The sequence below is a fragment of the Polistes canadensis genome, unplaced genomic scaffold (assembly GCF_001313835.1).
Source record: "Polistes canadensis isolate GaletaPanama2010 unplaced genomic scaffold, ASM131383v1 scaffold_165, whole genome shotgun sequence".
In the NCBI taxonomy this organism is placed as follows: Eukaryota; Metazoa; Arthropoda; class Insecta; order Hymenoptera; family Vespidae; genus Polistes; species Polistes canadensis.
The window spans coordinates 70,034-85,580 of NW_014569712.1; the positions used below are offsets into that span (position 1 = coordinate 70,034).

General features: G+C 32.9%; 2 protein-coding genes across 2 annotated transcripts; one reads left to right on the forward strand and one right to left on the reverse strand.

Annotated features, from left to right (window-relative positions):
- Nucleotides 1–548: 548 nt before the first annotated feature.
- Nucleotides 549–3,489, reverse strand: LOC106789145 (glycosylated lysosomal membrane protein B-like). The gene is made up of 6 exons (XM_014753107.1): nucleotides 3,284–3,489; nucleotides 1,940–2,179; nucleotides 1,617–1,820; nucleotides 1,221–1,451; nucleotides 840–1,132; nucleotides 549–739 (listed from the first exon to the last, which is right to left on the reverse strand). Exons 1-6 carry the CDS (start codon nucleotides 3,362–3,364, stop codon nucleotides 568–570), a joined length of 1,221 nt encoding a protein of 406 aa, XP_014608593.1. The 5' UTR covers nucleotides 3,365–3,489; the 3' UTR covers nucleotides 549–567.
- Nucleotides 3,490–9,837: 6,348 nt separating this feature from the next.
- On the forward strand, nucleotides 9,838–14,880 carry LOC106789138. Its single transcript, XM_014753093.1, is given in 5 exon segments — nucleotides 9,838–9,858; nucleotides 9,860–10,009; nucleotides 12,422–12,615; nucleotides 13,326–13,896; nucleotides 13,980–14,880. Coding segments are annotated over 5 exon segments (1,263 nt in total). The 3' UTR covers nucleotides 14,307–14,880.
- Nucleotides 14,881–15,547: the final 667 nt, after the last annotated feature.

Consider the following 15,547-nt stretch of genomic DNA (forward strand, 5'->3'; position numbering starts at 1 on the left):
TTTTTTTTATTTTGTATAAAATCAGCTTATGATAATCAAACAAATTTTGTAATAAAATGGGGAAAAGAAAATCATATTTGTCCCATGTGTGTGCGTGGAACATTATTATAAAAGGGACGGGTAAAAGTCTCCTAACATTTAATCGATGCCTTTCTCTCTCTCTCTCTCTCTTACTCTTTCTCTCGTCACTCGGCCGTGCAACTACGCGTTCGTGTAAAAATATCCATATAAACTTGTTGTTTGTTCGTGTGCTTGTGTGCATAATTGCAGAGAGAATATCTCGGCTTCGGTTGTTCTCATCGGTGGTACAGTTAGAAATTCTTATAACTATATATACATATATATATATACATATATATATACATATATATATATATATATTTCTATATACATATACATATATATTATATATGTATAGTTATATAAAATAAGTACATAGAAAATATATATATATACATATATATATACATATACATAAATGCACATGATATGTCTGTTGTATCTATATGTACATCCGTCATGTTTAGTCTAGATGGCCTGATTTCGGGCTGACCTTATTATTTGCTCTCATCGATTTAAATAAGTGTCAGTGTGTCGCTTGGACATGTTACGAATATACGCATACAATGCAGCTAGGAACATAATGACAACAGGAAGACCGAGTCCGATCGAAATGATTAGGATTACTAAATAGGATAACTGCTCGTCCGGTGGTGTCCCATATCCAATGATGAATGTCCTACAACGATAACAATTATTAACTTCAATGTTTTTTTCTTTTTCTTTTTCTTTTTTAATAAATCTATTAATTTGTACAAATTTCGTGTGTATAATCTTACCAGGTCGTGTAATTGGTACTCTTATAAAATCCATCATCCTTTGATCCAAATGAGATCAAGATTGTTTGCACCAAAACATCTTTAACATCCTGACCGTAATAACCATAAAGCATAGAATTCTTAATAGCAGCAACACGATCGTTTACTTTAAATGGTGGATATTGTACAATTTCTGTCGAACTACTTATACTTCGTGATGTAGATAAATAAGAAACTGGTCTCCATTGCAAATATGCACAATTCTGTTGCGTTTCGTTACTTCTATTGAATCCAGGTGTTCTCACTTCTACCACCTATCAAGTCAAAATATAAATCAAATCAATTGTGTTGTATATATCCAATTGCAAATAGAATTAGTTTTGAATATATCTAATTGGTTACCTCGAATATACCCGGTGTATGTTCGTCATCGAGATTCTTTTTAGGATCAATGATCATCAGTTTATCAGGATTACCACCATCAACGATCATCAATTCAATGGCGAATCTGCTACTGCTAAAAGTTTCGTTTGTTTCTATTTTGTCGAGAATTAAATCAACCAGCATGGAATTTTCTGTGTGCAACATGTGAGGAATTGAATCCGTGTGTTCCAAGAAGTAATATCCTTTTAACTGAAAGAAAGAAAAATTATAAATACAAATAAATCGTTATATTGTTTATCCATCCATTTGATAAACGAATACGATACAAAATCCACATTTTATTTGCCATTGCAATTAACGTAATTACTTATCGAAAACGAATTATTATTTTAGAAATATCAAAATATTATTTACCGATGCTTTTATACTCCCGCGTCTGGTGATATTCGTAGTTGTATCATTGTAAAAATTAGCTTCCATGTTTAAACCGAAGGAATCACCGTTCATCGTAAATGATTTGCGAGACCAAACAAATGATTCTGATTTTAATACGTTTATATTCTTTGTATTGGCATAATTGATCACCGCCGTATTATTAACGTCATTGAATTCGATTATCTGTAAAATAAAACAAATGGAAAATATATTAATAATGAATTTCTCTAATTATTTTGTTACAAGAAATAAATATTGAAAAATAAATGAATGTGAATATAAGTGAAGGATAAAATACCAACCTTATTTATCACTATACCGATCGTGTAAATTGGATTATCCGAAAATACAATGGAATGATTTTTTTTCAATGCAAAATCTTCGCAAGTGATATTCAATGTCGTAGGAAGTGACGTAAGCGCCATTAATATCGATGGTTTACCGCCAAAATCCCAAATATAATGTAGAGTATTGTTTAATCCGTCTGCTCTCAAATACATCGTGGTCCAATTTGTATTGTTGCATTTTTCCTCGTAATGTAACTGAGAACAATGAGCTTAAATTATAACAATTTTATCGATCGTTCATAAGTTTTCTTGAATTTAAACAGAATTTATATTTCCATGTTTAAACAATAGAGAGATCGACAAGAATTCAAACATTTTTTTAGAAAGATTTTCATTCATTCGTTTTAAATATAGCAAATAATGAATCCACGTGATTATTAAATCCTTGGTCACGAACATTTCATTACAATAAATTGTTGCAAAGTGTAGATATGTATTAAAAAAAAAATAATATCGATCGCGAGAAGAAGACCTTCAACAACGTCAATGAACAAATGGCGCATTTCGTAATTCTTATGAAACACGTATTGTCTTTTTACCGCAGCTGTTTTATAAAAATAAACAATTATACATATTATTACATATCAATTATTATTGAACTTATACGCGCGTCATACGAAATATGAAATACGATGTAAAACTAATTACGAACGTACACATCGATAAATAAATCAAAGAGAGGGGATAAATGTACTTTAAGGACCAATAGAAAATGGCGAGCAGAATAAAACGCGGCCTTTCGAATTTCTTAACAAAGAACGTATCGTTTTTATTATCAAAAAGTAAAAGCATATGCATAAGAATGATCAATAATGTTAATTTGAATTTGAATTAATATAATTTGTATAAACATATTTGTGGTGACGAATTTCTTATCTGCTGGTTGGTAATTAAATTGAATGACGTAATTTAGATTAGATTAACAATTGTAATTTATAATGTTAAAGATACAACAGCATGTGTATAATATCAATTAACAAACTCGAACGATTATTAAACGTTAGCAAAAAAAGAAAGAGTAAAGGTTATGATATATCATAATTTTAAGAATAATAATTCGAACAATGGAAATTAAAAGAAACAAAAAATAAATCATCTAATGAAAAATATTAGAAATAATAACAGGGGGTCAAAGTCGCAATGAATCATATGAGAACAACCTTTGCTTCCGTGATCAAGTTTCTAAGAATGCTAAGCGACCAACGCTACCCAAATCAGGTTCCAAAGTAGCTTCATAATTTCGTACACATATATAAAACTTCGTTAGGAGAGAAATAAAATCTTTGAAATGTTACATACCGTCCTCTTAATAGGTCCAGCGAGATTCATAGAAATTATTGAAAATAATAGGAACAGATATATTAACGAAACCTGAGACATGACTTATTAATGTAAAAAACTAACAACGATACGATATGAACACAGTAAAACGTTAACAATAACAGACCAACATCAAGGCAATAAGAAACTGAGGCGAGATTACGTTTGAAGCGACGCACGATCAAATCTATTTTAACGTTTCGTTCTACAACTAATAAAGGCATCTTGCACTTTGCTAGTTTTGATAAAACAGATCCCATGGTTTAATTTATCGACCGAGATTCGATGGTAAAGTAGGTCGCGCGAGTACCCTACTTACCGACTAAGTTCAACCAAAAATTCATAACAGTTCAAGCGAATTTTGATAGATGGCGGGAGCTGTCCGATCGTCCATTTTTCTTTTTTCATTTATCACATACGAAACCGATAAAAATTAAATAAACATTTAATAATATGCGAAGTTTGTTCGCGATTTATTTTAGTTTTAAAAAATACTTGCGAATTTATAAAAAGGATATTTTAATCGAATAAAAAAATTGAATTAGTAATTATCTATAAAGTATTAAAGATTTCGTTGAATGTACACAGAGAGACAAATGTTACTCACCAAAATACTTACACACCTTTCGAAGGATCGAGTATATTCGTATATATATAAAAATGATAATATATACTACCAAAAATGAGCGTAGTTTTCTTCGATAGTTTTCACGATTAAATAACCACCACATATAAATATTTTAAACGCCGAGGGACGGAAACTCTTACCCCATTGACAGTCACAATTCGCCAACGGTGGTAGAGTTACCAATTCTCGACGCAGTACGTGTGAGGTCTACATAAAAGAAAAATAGAAAAAAAAAAGTATGGAAGAATTACATATATCCTATCGAAATATTCTCTATAGACAATTATAAAATAACTTAATCTAAGAAAAAAAAATAATAATTAAACAATATGAATTATTATTAATATAACGTAAATGAATATGAAAATAAATAGAGAAAAAGGTGGGGTAGAGGATAAATTCTTTCGAAAGATCGAGATGATGCGATGTTCAAAGACTTTCGTATGATTAATGATCTTTTTCAGGACACCCTGTAGAAGGCATGGAAAGAGAACGTGCAAAAAGAACGTTAAACGTGCAGACTGTGACCTTGACCGAAGCGTTGTCCGCGCGTGAGGCATACGCCGTGTTCGTACAGGACATGTACAGCAAACGTCCCCGACTAAAACGCACCAAGAAGAGACTAAAACGTTCCCTTCTACGACCCTACGTACATATAGACACCCATACGATTACAAATATATGTTTTCTGCAAACGTACCATTATTTGTTTAACGAACGATCAAATAATCCTTTCGCGTTTTCCATTTATTTTTGCCAAAAGAAAAAAAAAAAACAGGAAAAGAACAGAAAAATTAAGCCGAGAGAACAAAATGTATGCAACAAGTGTGGTAGGAATATTTAAAAAAAAAACAAACAATTCTTTCTCCCGCCGAATTTCGATCTACTTTTTTCTCTTTCTTTTTTGGTTTCCTCGTCAAATGGTGGGCGAAAAAAAAAAGAAAAATCAAAATTACCGACACGAAGAGTCATGGACGACAGACAACGAGTTTCTTCGCGACGATGTTCGAATGATACGAGTCAATGCCGAAGGTCGTCGCAGGAAGTCGAGATCCGCGGGAGAACGTCGGCTATCTAACGGGTGGCAAATTGTTTTAAGAATAAAGAAGAAGGAGACCGGCCTTACCTTCATTGTATTCATATGCGAGCAATAATTTCTCTCTCTTTCATTCTTTCTTTCATTCTTTCATTCTTTCATTCTTTCTTTATTTTCCTTAGTCTGTACGATCAAGGCTCTCAAGGTGAGCACTCCCGACGATACCACGAAGGGCAATCGCTTTCCTTTTTTTCTTTATCTTTGATCTAACAATGGCCTTTCTCCTTCCAGACGATCGAATCACAACCTTCGACTTTTAATACCAGATCAAACGTAAAACCAAATTTTTTCTCTTACAGTCACTTTTTGTTTCTCTCTCTCTCTCACTCTCTCTCATATAATTTTTACATTTTTGTAATTTCCTTTCCTTCGAAAATTACTTATTAAATATTGATGATAAGAATAAACAAATAGGACCACATAGAGAAAGAAAGAAAGAAAGAAAGAAAGATAGAATATAGCGAATACGTGACTAGTAGTAAGTGTTATTAATTATCGATGAAGTTTAGAGTTAAACAATTTCACGCAATTGTTGTTTTAGAAAGTCGATCAGTGAAGTTGGTTGAGAGATAAGTAAGGGTAGGGGGATTGTCTACTCTATCCATCAGACGGATGAGCCCCCAAGGTACGTACCGAATGAGAAGAGGCTCCGAAAATGGTGGGGTGGGATGGGTATCGAACACCTTATCGTTTTCTCTATTCTCGATCGACATCATCCACGTGGGGGTCTAAGACACTCAGTTCTCTTACTCTCTCTCTCTCTCTCTCTCCTCTCTCTTTCTTTCTTTTTTTCTCCCTCCCTCTTTCCTCTTTCTTTCTCTCTTGTTACGCACACGTAAAGGCTAACTCAATAATAATAATAATAATAATATATTCTTCTTTCTAATATATATCTTTGTTTTTCGAATGATATTTTCTGTTCATTCGAAATAATTGATTAACACGTATTAATTAAAAATGTCCCGGGCGTAAAATTAGTTGTTGAATTAAAAATCGTCTAAGTTATCGTCTAAGTCGTTGTCTAAGTCGTCGTTGGGTTGCGAGGACGAGCACGATTATCACCGCCTGTCTGCCGGTTCTGGAGGACTGTGGGATCCCCGACTGCAACGTAAGTCGTTTCTCCTACGAACCCGCCCGCCACCACCATAGCTGAGCAGCCACCGAACGGACGAAAAACGGACAAAGAGAGTCTTCTCGTAGCGTATAACTCGCTCGGCCAATGGGAGGACGAATCGGCACGATCACCACGGACCCTCACCGTTCTCGAACGCGCCGCGCTGTTCTTCGAGCAACCGGCTGCTGCTCTTACTCTTGCTTTTGCTTTTGCTTTTGCTGTTGTTGTTCCTGTTGTTGCTTTTACTTTTGCATTTGCTATCGTTGTTGGTGCCGGTGCTGCTGCTAAAGCCGGCCGGCCGGCCGGCTGCTTGCCTGGCTGTCTGTCTGTCTGTCTGTCTGTCTGTTCGTCGTCAAGCAATTTTCTTGCTGATACACTTGCTTAACCGATACATCACCTATTGTCTTCCCAAATTGATCCTTTTTATACTCTATGAAATCGTTACTTAAATCATTCAATACAATTGTAATTTTCTTCTTCTTATTCTTCTTTATTTGTTACTTTCATTTATATTTGTCGTAATATTTATTTTGTTTTTTGTTTTTTGTTGGATAGTTCTAGTTTGAAAACTAGATTCCTAAAAATTTCGTTCATTCTTATCGATAACTTGTCTTCTACTACTTTCTCTATCTTACAACATTATTGGAATTCTCTTGTCGTCTAGTGTGGGTATCACTTATATTACCTGAATACTTTAATATTCTTGCTCTACTGATATTATCTATTGTCTTGTAAATCTTCTTTTTTCTCTTATGACAAAAAAAAGAACTTTTTTTTCGATACAGATGTTATTCATAGTTAATTATACAATGATTCTCAATTTATTCTTATATTTTTGTTTTTTATTCGATAAAACGAGATTGCATAAATGGTTCATGATAATTATAAAAAAAACATTTGAATATTAATTCGTGGAATGTCTTTCTGTTATAAAATTCAGACGCAACCCCTGTAATAATAATAATGATTTAATAGCATTAATCCAGTTTCCAATCAGTATTCTATCATTTAAAGAAAAAGCAGCAAGTGACCTTATCGTCGTAATAACGTAATGTAACGTAACGTAACGTAAGGTAAAGAATTACCTTTTGAAATTCCTTGTTACGGTTAGAGCAGATAGTTCTGCAACGTAGTCAGACATGAAAATCATGGATCACGAGAAAACCAGTCGATGGTATGCGGGGAGAGAACAGCTTTGGCTCGAAGGTAAAAGCTGAGATTCAACGATAGACTCCAAACGCGATTCGCTCCGATAGACATTCGTACTCATTACCGAGGCCCATGAGGCCCCATAAGAGGCTTAGCAGCAGTCCGAGTTATTCGTTGTAGCAGGTGGCGTCTAGAAACACCCAACAGACCTCAGCAATCTATTCGACTCGAATCTTTTTACATCATTTTATTATTTCAGTCATCAAAGAAAAGAAAAAAAAAGAATTAATTGTAACGTTGTATGTGTTATAAATAAATAAATAAAAATAGGAATGCACTCTAGCAATGAAAATTTATTCTGGAAGAGAGAATCGTTAAGAAAACAAAAAAAAAAAGAAGAAGAAAAATTGATGCAATATTCCTCTCGTAAAGGAAAAATGTATGGGGTGATGCGAATGCACCAACCGATGCAACCGATGCAGTTGGACAGGGGACTGCGACACGTACGAGAAGATAGAGAGAAGAGAGAGAGAGAGAGAGAGAGAGGAGGGAAAGGAGTTTGATAGTAAGAGAGACGATCACACGACACCGCAGAACCGGTTCCATAGGGGTTTCGCGTAGTGACGGGATTTCGATTCGGTTCATTGCAAGTTTTCAATCAAGTCTCTTCGACTCTTGGAAAATTCTTCCTTCTATATTTAAGTAAAATTAATCCAATGATTCTATAATCCCCCTTTTTTTTTATTCTATAACACACACAAACACATTAGTATTATAAATAATCTTGTAGTAAGAAAATTCGAAAAAAAATCGATCTATGCGTTTGATAGAGATCCAACCAAAATTCGGATACAAAGTTTTGATAATTGAATATTTGTTTGTAAAAAAGAAGAATCAAATAGTATATATCATTTAGATTATAATTCATTTATATATAAGTTAAAAAAATAAGAAGAACTAATCATAATGATTGAATATATTTGAAAAATTTTGGTTACTATGAAAAAGTGTGGACAGTACACGGTCCAATCCGTTTTTCTTGAGAGGTGTCTTGCTTCGATGCACCATCTACTTACTTACCTACCTACCTACCTACCTACCAACCCACCTACCCACCAACCTACCTTCCAACCTACCTGCTTGCCCATTTGCCTTCTCGTTTGCTCTCTCTCTCTCTCTCTCTCTTTCTTTTGCTTACTTCTTGGTTGCTTGCTTACTTGGCTGTCTGCTTGCTTGCTTGCTTGCTTGCTTGCTTGCTTGCTTGCCTGCCTACCTGGCTGAGTTTTACCCGCTCTCACCCGTTTGTACCCACCTATCAACTAGCTTGCTTGCCTACCTTCGCGGTCGATTGCCCTGCGAGGATTCCAACTCGCGGAATTCCTCAAGTCGCACATCTTTCTGCATCCTCCTGTTGCATATCGCAAACCATTTCGAATATTTTACACATTACAATTTACAATTATTATATTTAACCCTTTTTTTTTTATTTTTTCTTTCAAATCAATTACTTTTTTAATTAGATTCAAATCCCGAATTTCTATCATACATTTGGCAAACATTTGTTGTAATATTTTATTAATATTAAAGGGCTACATTTTTTTTTCTACAAATATTATTTAGTATATATTCGAGAGAATACTTGAAAATACGTAGATAAAATTTTCTATCGAAATGTTACTCTGATGTAAAGTAATTAACGAACTTTCATCATAGGGGTACAAAAAAGAACAAGAAAAAAAGAAAATAAAATAGTTGAAATAAATCAGCAATTTGAAATTCCCTTTCGATTAGAAGCTACGTCGATAAAAAGAGATAAAGATAGAGATAAATAATTCACGTTCTATAATAATATTCGCATTTTCCGTTGATACAGAGCCCTGTTACACCTTCATAAAAGTGCATATACGCATTAATAACGCGAATTGTGAAAGTACAAATTGACTTTAATGCATCTCGGTGGTGTGTTCTGCATTAAGGTCGTCGTATGAATATATATAAAGACTAGCTTAGGTTGCTAGCTTGCTGCTAGCTTAACGTTGCAAGAGGATCGGCGGAACAGCCTTCTTCGACCCCGGCACTGACCTTGAACGCGAGACTCGAATGGTCTCCCTACTCGTCGTAGACAGGAATCGAAGTCAGCCGGATCGAATCGTTCCTTGTTCTTCTCTCTTTCTCTTATAACATTCAACGTGTGTGTGTGTGTGTGTGTGTGGATGCTGCACTTTCGTTTCTTAACAACTGTTACCATAGTTGGAGGAGAAATTAAAATTAATAAGGAAAATTCGCGAATGAGCAGAAAAATTCATCATATTTTTTCAAATATAATTTAACAAGAAGAAATAATAATAATAATAATCTCTGATGATTTATTCGATCGATCATTATTAAAAAAATACAAAATAAAAAACAATGAAGATGAGAAAGGATTAGTGGTTTCCATAGGAAAGTTGTAAACGTACTATAGATTATTATAATGATTCTGAACCGTGCTGTACACTACACATGTTGTCACAAGTAAGAACGATAGCAACAATTTCTGTTACCTGATGGAAAGTTGGCCTACGTTACCCGTACCGTAGGAATTTAAAGGGGGATATAAGTATAAGAACGCGGAGACGGGGAGTCGTTCGCGGTAGTGTCAAGCATAAACGCACCGGCACCACACCCAGTGTGCCCACCATTGCGAAACAAGACACGACCATGCGCGTCGCGGTGATCGTGAGTACCTGTAATATCGTTATATTATTATTTATTATCCATTTTGTTTTCTTCTTTACACATTTGAAAGAAGAAGAAGGAACAACAACGACAACAAAATTGTCAATTCAAAAATGGGGCTGTCCGTTTGTTAATTTTAATTGTCTTTTGGTGTCCCCCATTCGATAGGATGCTTTTCGCCATCTTGGATTTTTTGTTTTTCTTTTCTTTAGGGATGTTTTTTCTACCCAATCTTTCCCCCCTTTTTGGGTTAATATTGTTCTTCATAATCGGTGCACCATACGTTCCCAAAGATATTCCTAAAACTCTCGGAGGAAAAATCTAAGCCAGAATTATGTGAATATTTATATGGACATTGTGTTTTTATTAAGGTTTGATTGATTTGTGAAAAATTTATGTTATGTCTCTTTTTTAATATTTTAACAAAGGATACCCCTTTTTGTCTTTTTCATATTTCAAACTCTGACTCGTTTAACGAACAAGTGGAGCCCTCTCTTCGACCCTTTCGTCCTACCACAACCCTACTCGACTAATTCAAATATTCGTACAATTTTTATAATAATTTTTACCCTAATTTGTTTTGTTCAACCTGTATACGTTAGTTCTTCTTTTTTAATTCTGCAACGAGAGAAATCTCAGGTTTTATTCTTTTTAGATTCTATAACTTGGATGATAATCTGTGTTGGTTTTATGATTTATTAGTTTGTGAACATATTTAAATACAAATATGACGTCTTATGGTTCCGCCATTTTATATGGTCACGTTACGTAACGGTAGATCAAATTACTTGCATGATATATAAAGTTCTAACAAGAATTAAAAAGCATAGATTTATAAGAAAATTATATAATTAATTATAAATTATTCTATTATAATTTAACATATAAAAAAAATTAACTGGACATGAATAAAAAAAAAAAATCGTAAGAAAATCAGCCAATAAGAAATGTAATACATGATCGAATACTTTCGGCCAATAGGTGAACGAAAATTTATGAATGCCGAAGTGAAAGTGTTCGTTTAAGAAAGTCGTTAAGAGAATATATATTTCTTTTTTTTTTTTTTTTTGTAATTATTAATATTATTACAAATACTGTACAAACGTAATTGGAACGTTATGGAAAATACGGAAATTGATTACAAAAAATTCTTCGTTTCGCGATTGTTATTATTGTTATAAGAGAAATTTAGCAACTTATGTTCGCCGTTTTGATGTAATAGTACGTGACTTAAATTCGAAGAACCGATTATCTCTTTTAACGAAACTGAACAAAACCTTTCTCTCCACTTAATTTTCCACGCTTCCCTCGTCGAGCTCTATTTATCGGTTCTACTAACATAAATCACAATGCGTATACTTTCTTCATTTTCATCATCATTTAACATTCGTAACGTGAATTTATCTTTTCTAAAGATAAACCTACGTGTTTATAATTATTTATTTGTTAAATCAATAACTAAAATTAAATTTCGATATTCGTCAATTTTACTCGAGGAGAAAAAATAATAAAAAGAAAAATTAAATATTAAATTTCTCTTTGAATTTATCAAACGAATTCGTTAGATATTAGGTATTGATATAATAAATATTTAAGTATAAATTATATTCAAAGCTATATTGCATATTTTTATTAATCTAACGTGTGTTGTGATTATATAAAACAATCATTTATATGTGCACAAATGTTTGATTATATTTAATTATCAACAACAACAAAATAACCTTGCAATGAGCATAATCGATGAGATAAGAATAACTTAAAAGTAAGATTGGGTATTCAGTAGTTATACGAGAAAGTATAATGTAACAAATGTGAGAAATAAACAGTATCAGGAAAGAAAAGAGAAAGTTATTCGATTGGTGGGCCAGAAACATTAATGTTGTCATGTAACAGACAGACACAACATATGCGTGTGTCGCGTGCATTCTCTTTTATACACACGGTTATAGGCATTACCGTTTTAATCGACTGACATTTAAGTCGATCGTACAAACGCGTAAAATACTTTCGAACTTCCCGTATAAAACAAGATTAGGGGGGAGAAAACTCGTTGAGATAGAGAGGAATCAAACGGGAAAAGTTTTCGAGTAGAAAAATCAACTGCAACGCGTGGGGGAGGGGAAAAAATTACGAATAAAAAATATAAAAGTTTTCTATAAAAGTACGAATAGATATATTACAATACTTAAGAATATTTTTCTTTATATTTAATTAGTATATCGCGTGTGTGTGTGTGTGCAAGAGTTAACGCATACCGCAAATTAGATTAAATCGTAATTGAATTTTACCTTCTAATGGTTAGAAATTAATTACTGAAAAAAACTAAAAACAGATAAATGGAAGAAGAAGGATGAGGTGGTGTAGATAAACACACAAATATTCATTTAATTAATTATAATTTTCATTTAGTTATTGGCGTGCGTCGTTGGACTCTCTACGACACAATTTACGGATGGAGGAGTTGGTGGTAACCCGCAAAGAGGCCAATTTCCACCTGCAGCTATTCGATCTGCTCGATATCAGAGGTTACCGATAGCACGACCAAGTGCACCTTCGCAATCAGTATTTGTTAATCAACGATTACGTCGTCCAATTGCGTTCAGGTATATTTTAATCTTCATTTTTATCAATACGTTTAACAAATTTTTTTACATCGCATTCTTTGCCATTTTATGAACCTTTGCAGATTGATTTATAACTCGAAAAGGTATTCTACGCGTAAACAAAAGAGTGTACTTTAATTTAATATAAAAATCATTAAAATCCGCTTGCTATAAATATAAAAAATATTTGCTGAAACTTTTCAAAGAAATTTGCAACGATGCACAATTTACAGCATTGCATTCTCTGAGATTTTATGAAGTTTACATGCTAAATTTATAACTCGATATGGTATTCTACGCGTAGACAAAAGAATGTACTTTAATTTAATATAAGTTTCATTAAAATTTATTCACTTTTAATATAAAAAATATTAAAAGTATATTCACGCGGGAACAAATCGTAGTTTAATGTTAACTTGTAGAAAATGTATTGTTAAGTCAAAAATACTAGGTGCTATTTAAAAAAAATAAAGGTAGCCTTAAAAAAACAATAAAAAAGAAATTTTTTTACGATCATTTTTTTATTGCCATGTATAGTCAATTAAAAACAAATCAACTTTGTTTTAAAGTATTTTTTTGTCAGATTATCGCAAATACTTGAAACATTGTGACTAGAGTTATTTGGTACACTCTGTATAATATATTGATATAAATAACTGAAAGATAAAACAATTTATTAATTATAATTAATTGTATATATATATCTTCAGATCAAGAGGAGGTGAGGATGGTCAAACAACAGCATCATTTGCAGCAGTGAGACTCAGTAAACCAGGGGTACCAGCAACCGCATCATCACCGAATTATCCTCAGCAGATAAAACCAGTAAAAGAAGATAGCGAAGAAGATGAACGTTCGCGTGAAGGATTCCGTGATCATCATGAACGCGAGGAAGATCGTAGCTTTGAACCTGACGAGGATGAGGAAGAAATTAGCGAGGAAAATGTTTCAAGATCGATCGGTAATACAGGTTCGAATGATTCGCAAAGACAATCAAGTGGACCATCGGCAACGCAACAACAACAACAATCGTCTGGTCCAGGACAATATCGTTCTTCTTATCAAACTGCATCTGTTCCGGTATCATCGACTGGTAGAGGAAGTGCATTAGCTCAACAAGCACCTTCTGTTCAATATAGGACAACACCAAAACCAACGAAACCTAGAAAACAACCGATCGTTGATGAATCACCATTTAAGGAACAAATAAGAGGTTCTCCACCTAAACCTTCTAAACCTACACAGATTTATGATAATCGTGGAAAGAAACCTGTAGCACAGGTGAGTTTTAATGATTGAACAGATATAATGACGAATGAATTGTTCTTTAAATTAATTGTATATTATTGTTTTTTTATATACAGATAATAAGAAGATATCGTAATGACAATTCCGATGGTTCGATCACCTGGGGTTTCGAGAACGATGACGGTTCATACAAGGAAGAAATTATTGGTACAGATTGCATAACTCGTGGCAAATATGGATACGTTGATCCGGATGGTCTTAGACGTGAATATACTTATGAGACTGGAATTAAATGCGACGAGGAACAAAAGGAGGAAGAAGAAGAAAATGGATTCGTTGATTATCAAGAAAACAAATTAGTTTTACCCGATGGTAAAACCATTGATCTTTCGAGTATGGGTAAAAAACAATCACGTCGTCCACGACCTACTTACGGACACTAATAATACAGATTATTATTATAATCCACGTTTATTTAGGTCATAGTAAGAAAAGCTAACGGAGAAAGAGAGACATACACATTTGAAAAGTTCAATCCAATATTTCTAGAAATAGAAAGACTTTTAAATACTTAATCAATTTCTTAAGAACACCATTATATATACACTATCGACATAGTTCTTACGAAAATTCCATGTTCTGATTCTAGAAATAATTTGTTCTATATATTCTTATATACATTTACATTGCAAGCACATAAAATTGTAGAAGGAAAAGTTGTAGGAGAAATTGTGGTAGGAAAAAGAAAAAAAACGTGAAATACGCGTAGTTAATATTTATCATTTTTTTTTTTTGTGTAGATTCAAGAAAGTTAGATCATCTGCTTTCGATTTTTATTTTTATCAATCCCACGTTCCCGACCTTTCCCCAAACTCTGCCATGCACGCATTCACGTCGGCGAATGATTAATAAATTAGTTATTTAGTTTGATATATCTACGAGGTGTATATTTATACATATTGATGTACCTGTATATCGAGTCGATCGAATAAAAAATAATAAAAATATCATTTACAACATGGACATTGTATATGCGACACAGTTCGCAATATTCGTGTCACACTTTGTGAACAGTTTTAATAATTTACTCGTAACGATTATATATATATATATTATATTATATTATATTATATATTATTATTATTGGGATTATTTGGTCAACGTATTGTTTTAATATTATTTTAATACGATTCTTAACACACGTAAATACTTATTACAAAGCGTTGGTCTTGTCTATTGACAAAAAGAAAAATAAAAAACGAGATATGTTATTTAGAATAATGCATGTTTTTGATGAATCCAAACGATGACTCATCGAGATTCCATTCCGATATAATGCATCGTGAAGCAACATTCAATTAATGGTTGACCTCATAAGTTTAACATTTAACGATACGCGAAACTAATGTGCAATATACTGAGTGAGATAAAAGTTTCTGTTCCTTCAGAATAATTCGATACAAATTACACATCACTTAATTTTTTTATATAATTATATATTTGCATTGGTTCATAGAAATTGTTCAAATTTGTATTTAATACAATTCCCATAGTAAACCCCTCCCATCAAAATCTATACTATTAATATCAATTGTTCGTACAACTATATTATAAATCAAGTTTGACTTGTATAAATGAATCTCTGAATAAAGAAACTTTTATCTCTCTTAATCTTTATATTTTT

What these genes read in the sequence shown, in the direction of transcription:
- LOC106789145 (XM_014753107.1), bottom strand. Translation starts at nt 3,364, where the DNA reads ATGTCTCAGGTTTCGTTAATATATCTGTTCCTATTATTTTCAATAATT. An exon ending in CTGGACCTATTAAGAGGACG is followed by an intron (nt 2,180 to 3,283) that starts GTATGTAACATT and finishes CATTGTTCTCAG; the next exon opens with TTACATTACGAGGAAAAATG. An exon ending in TCGGTATAGTGATAAATAAG is followed by an intron (nt 1,821 to 1,939) that starts GTTGGTATTTTA and finishes TTTATTTTACAG; the next exon opens with ATAATCGAATTCAATGACGT.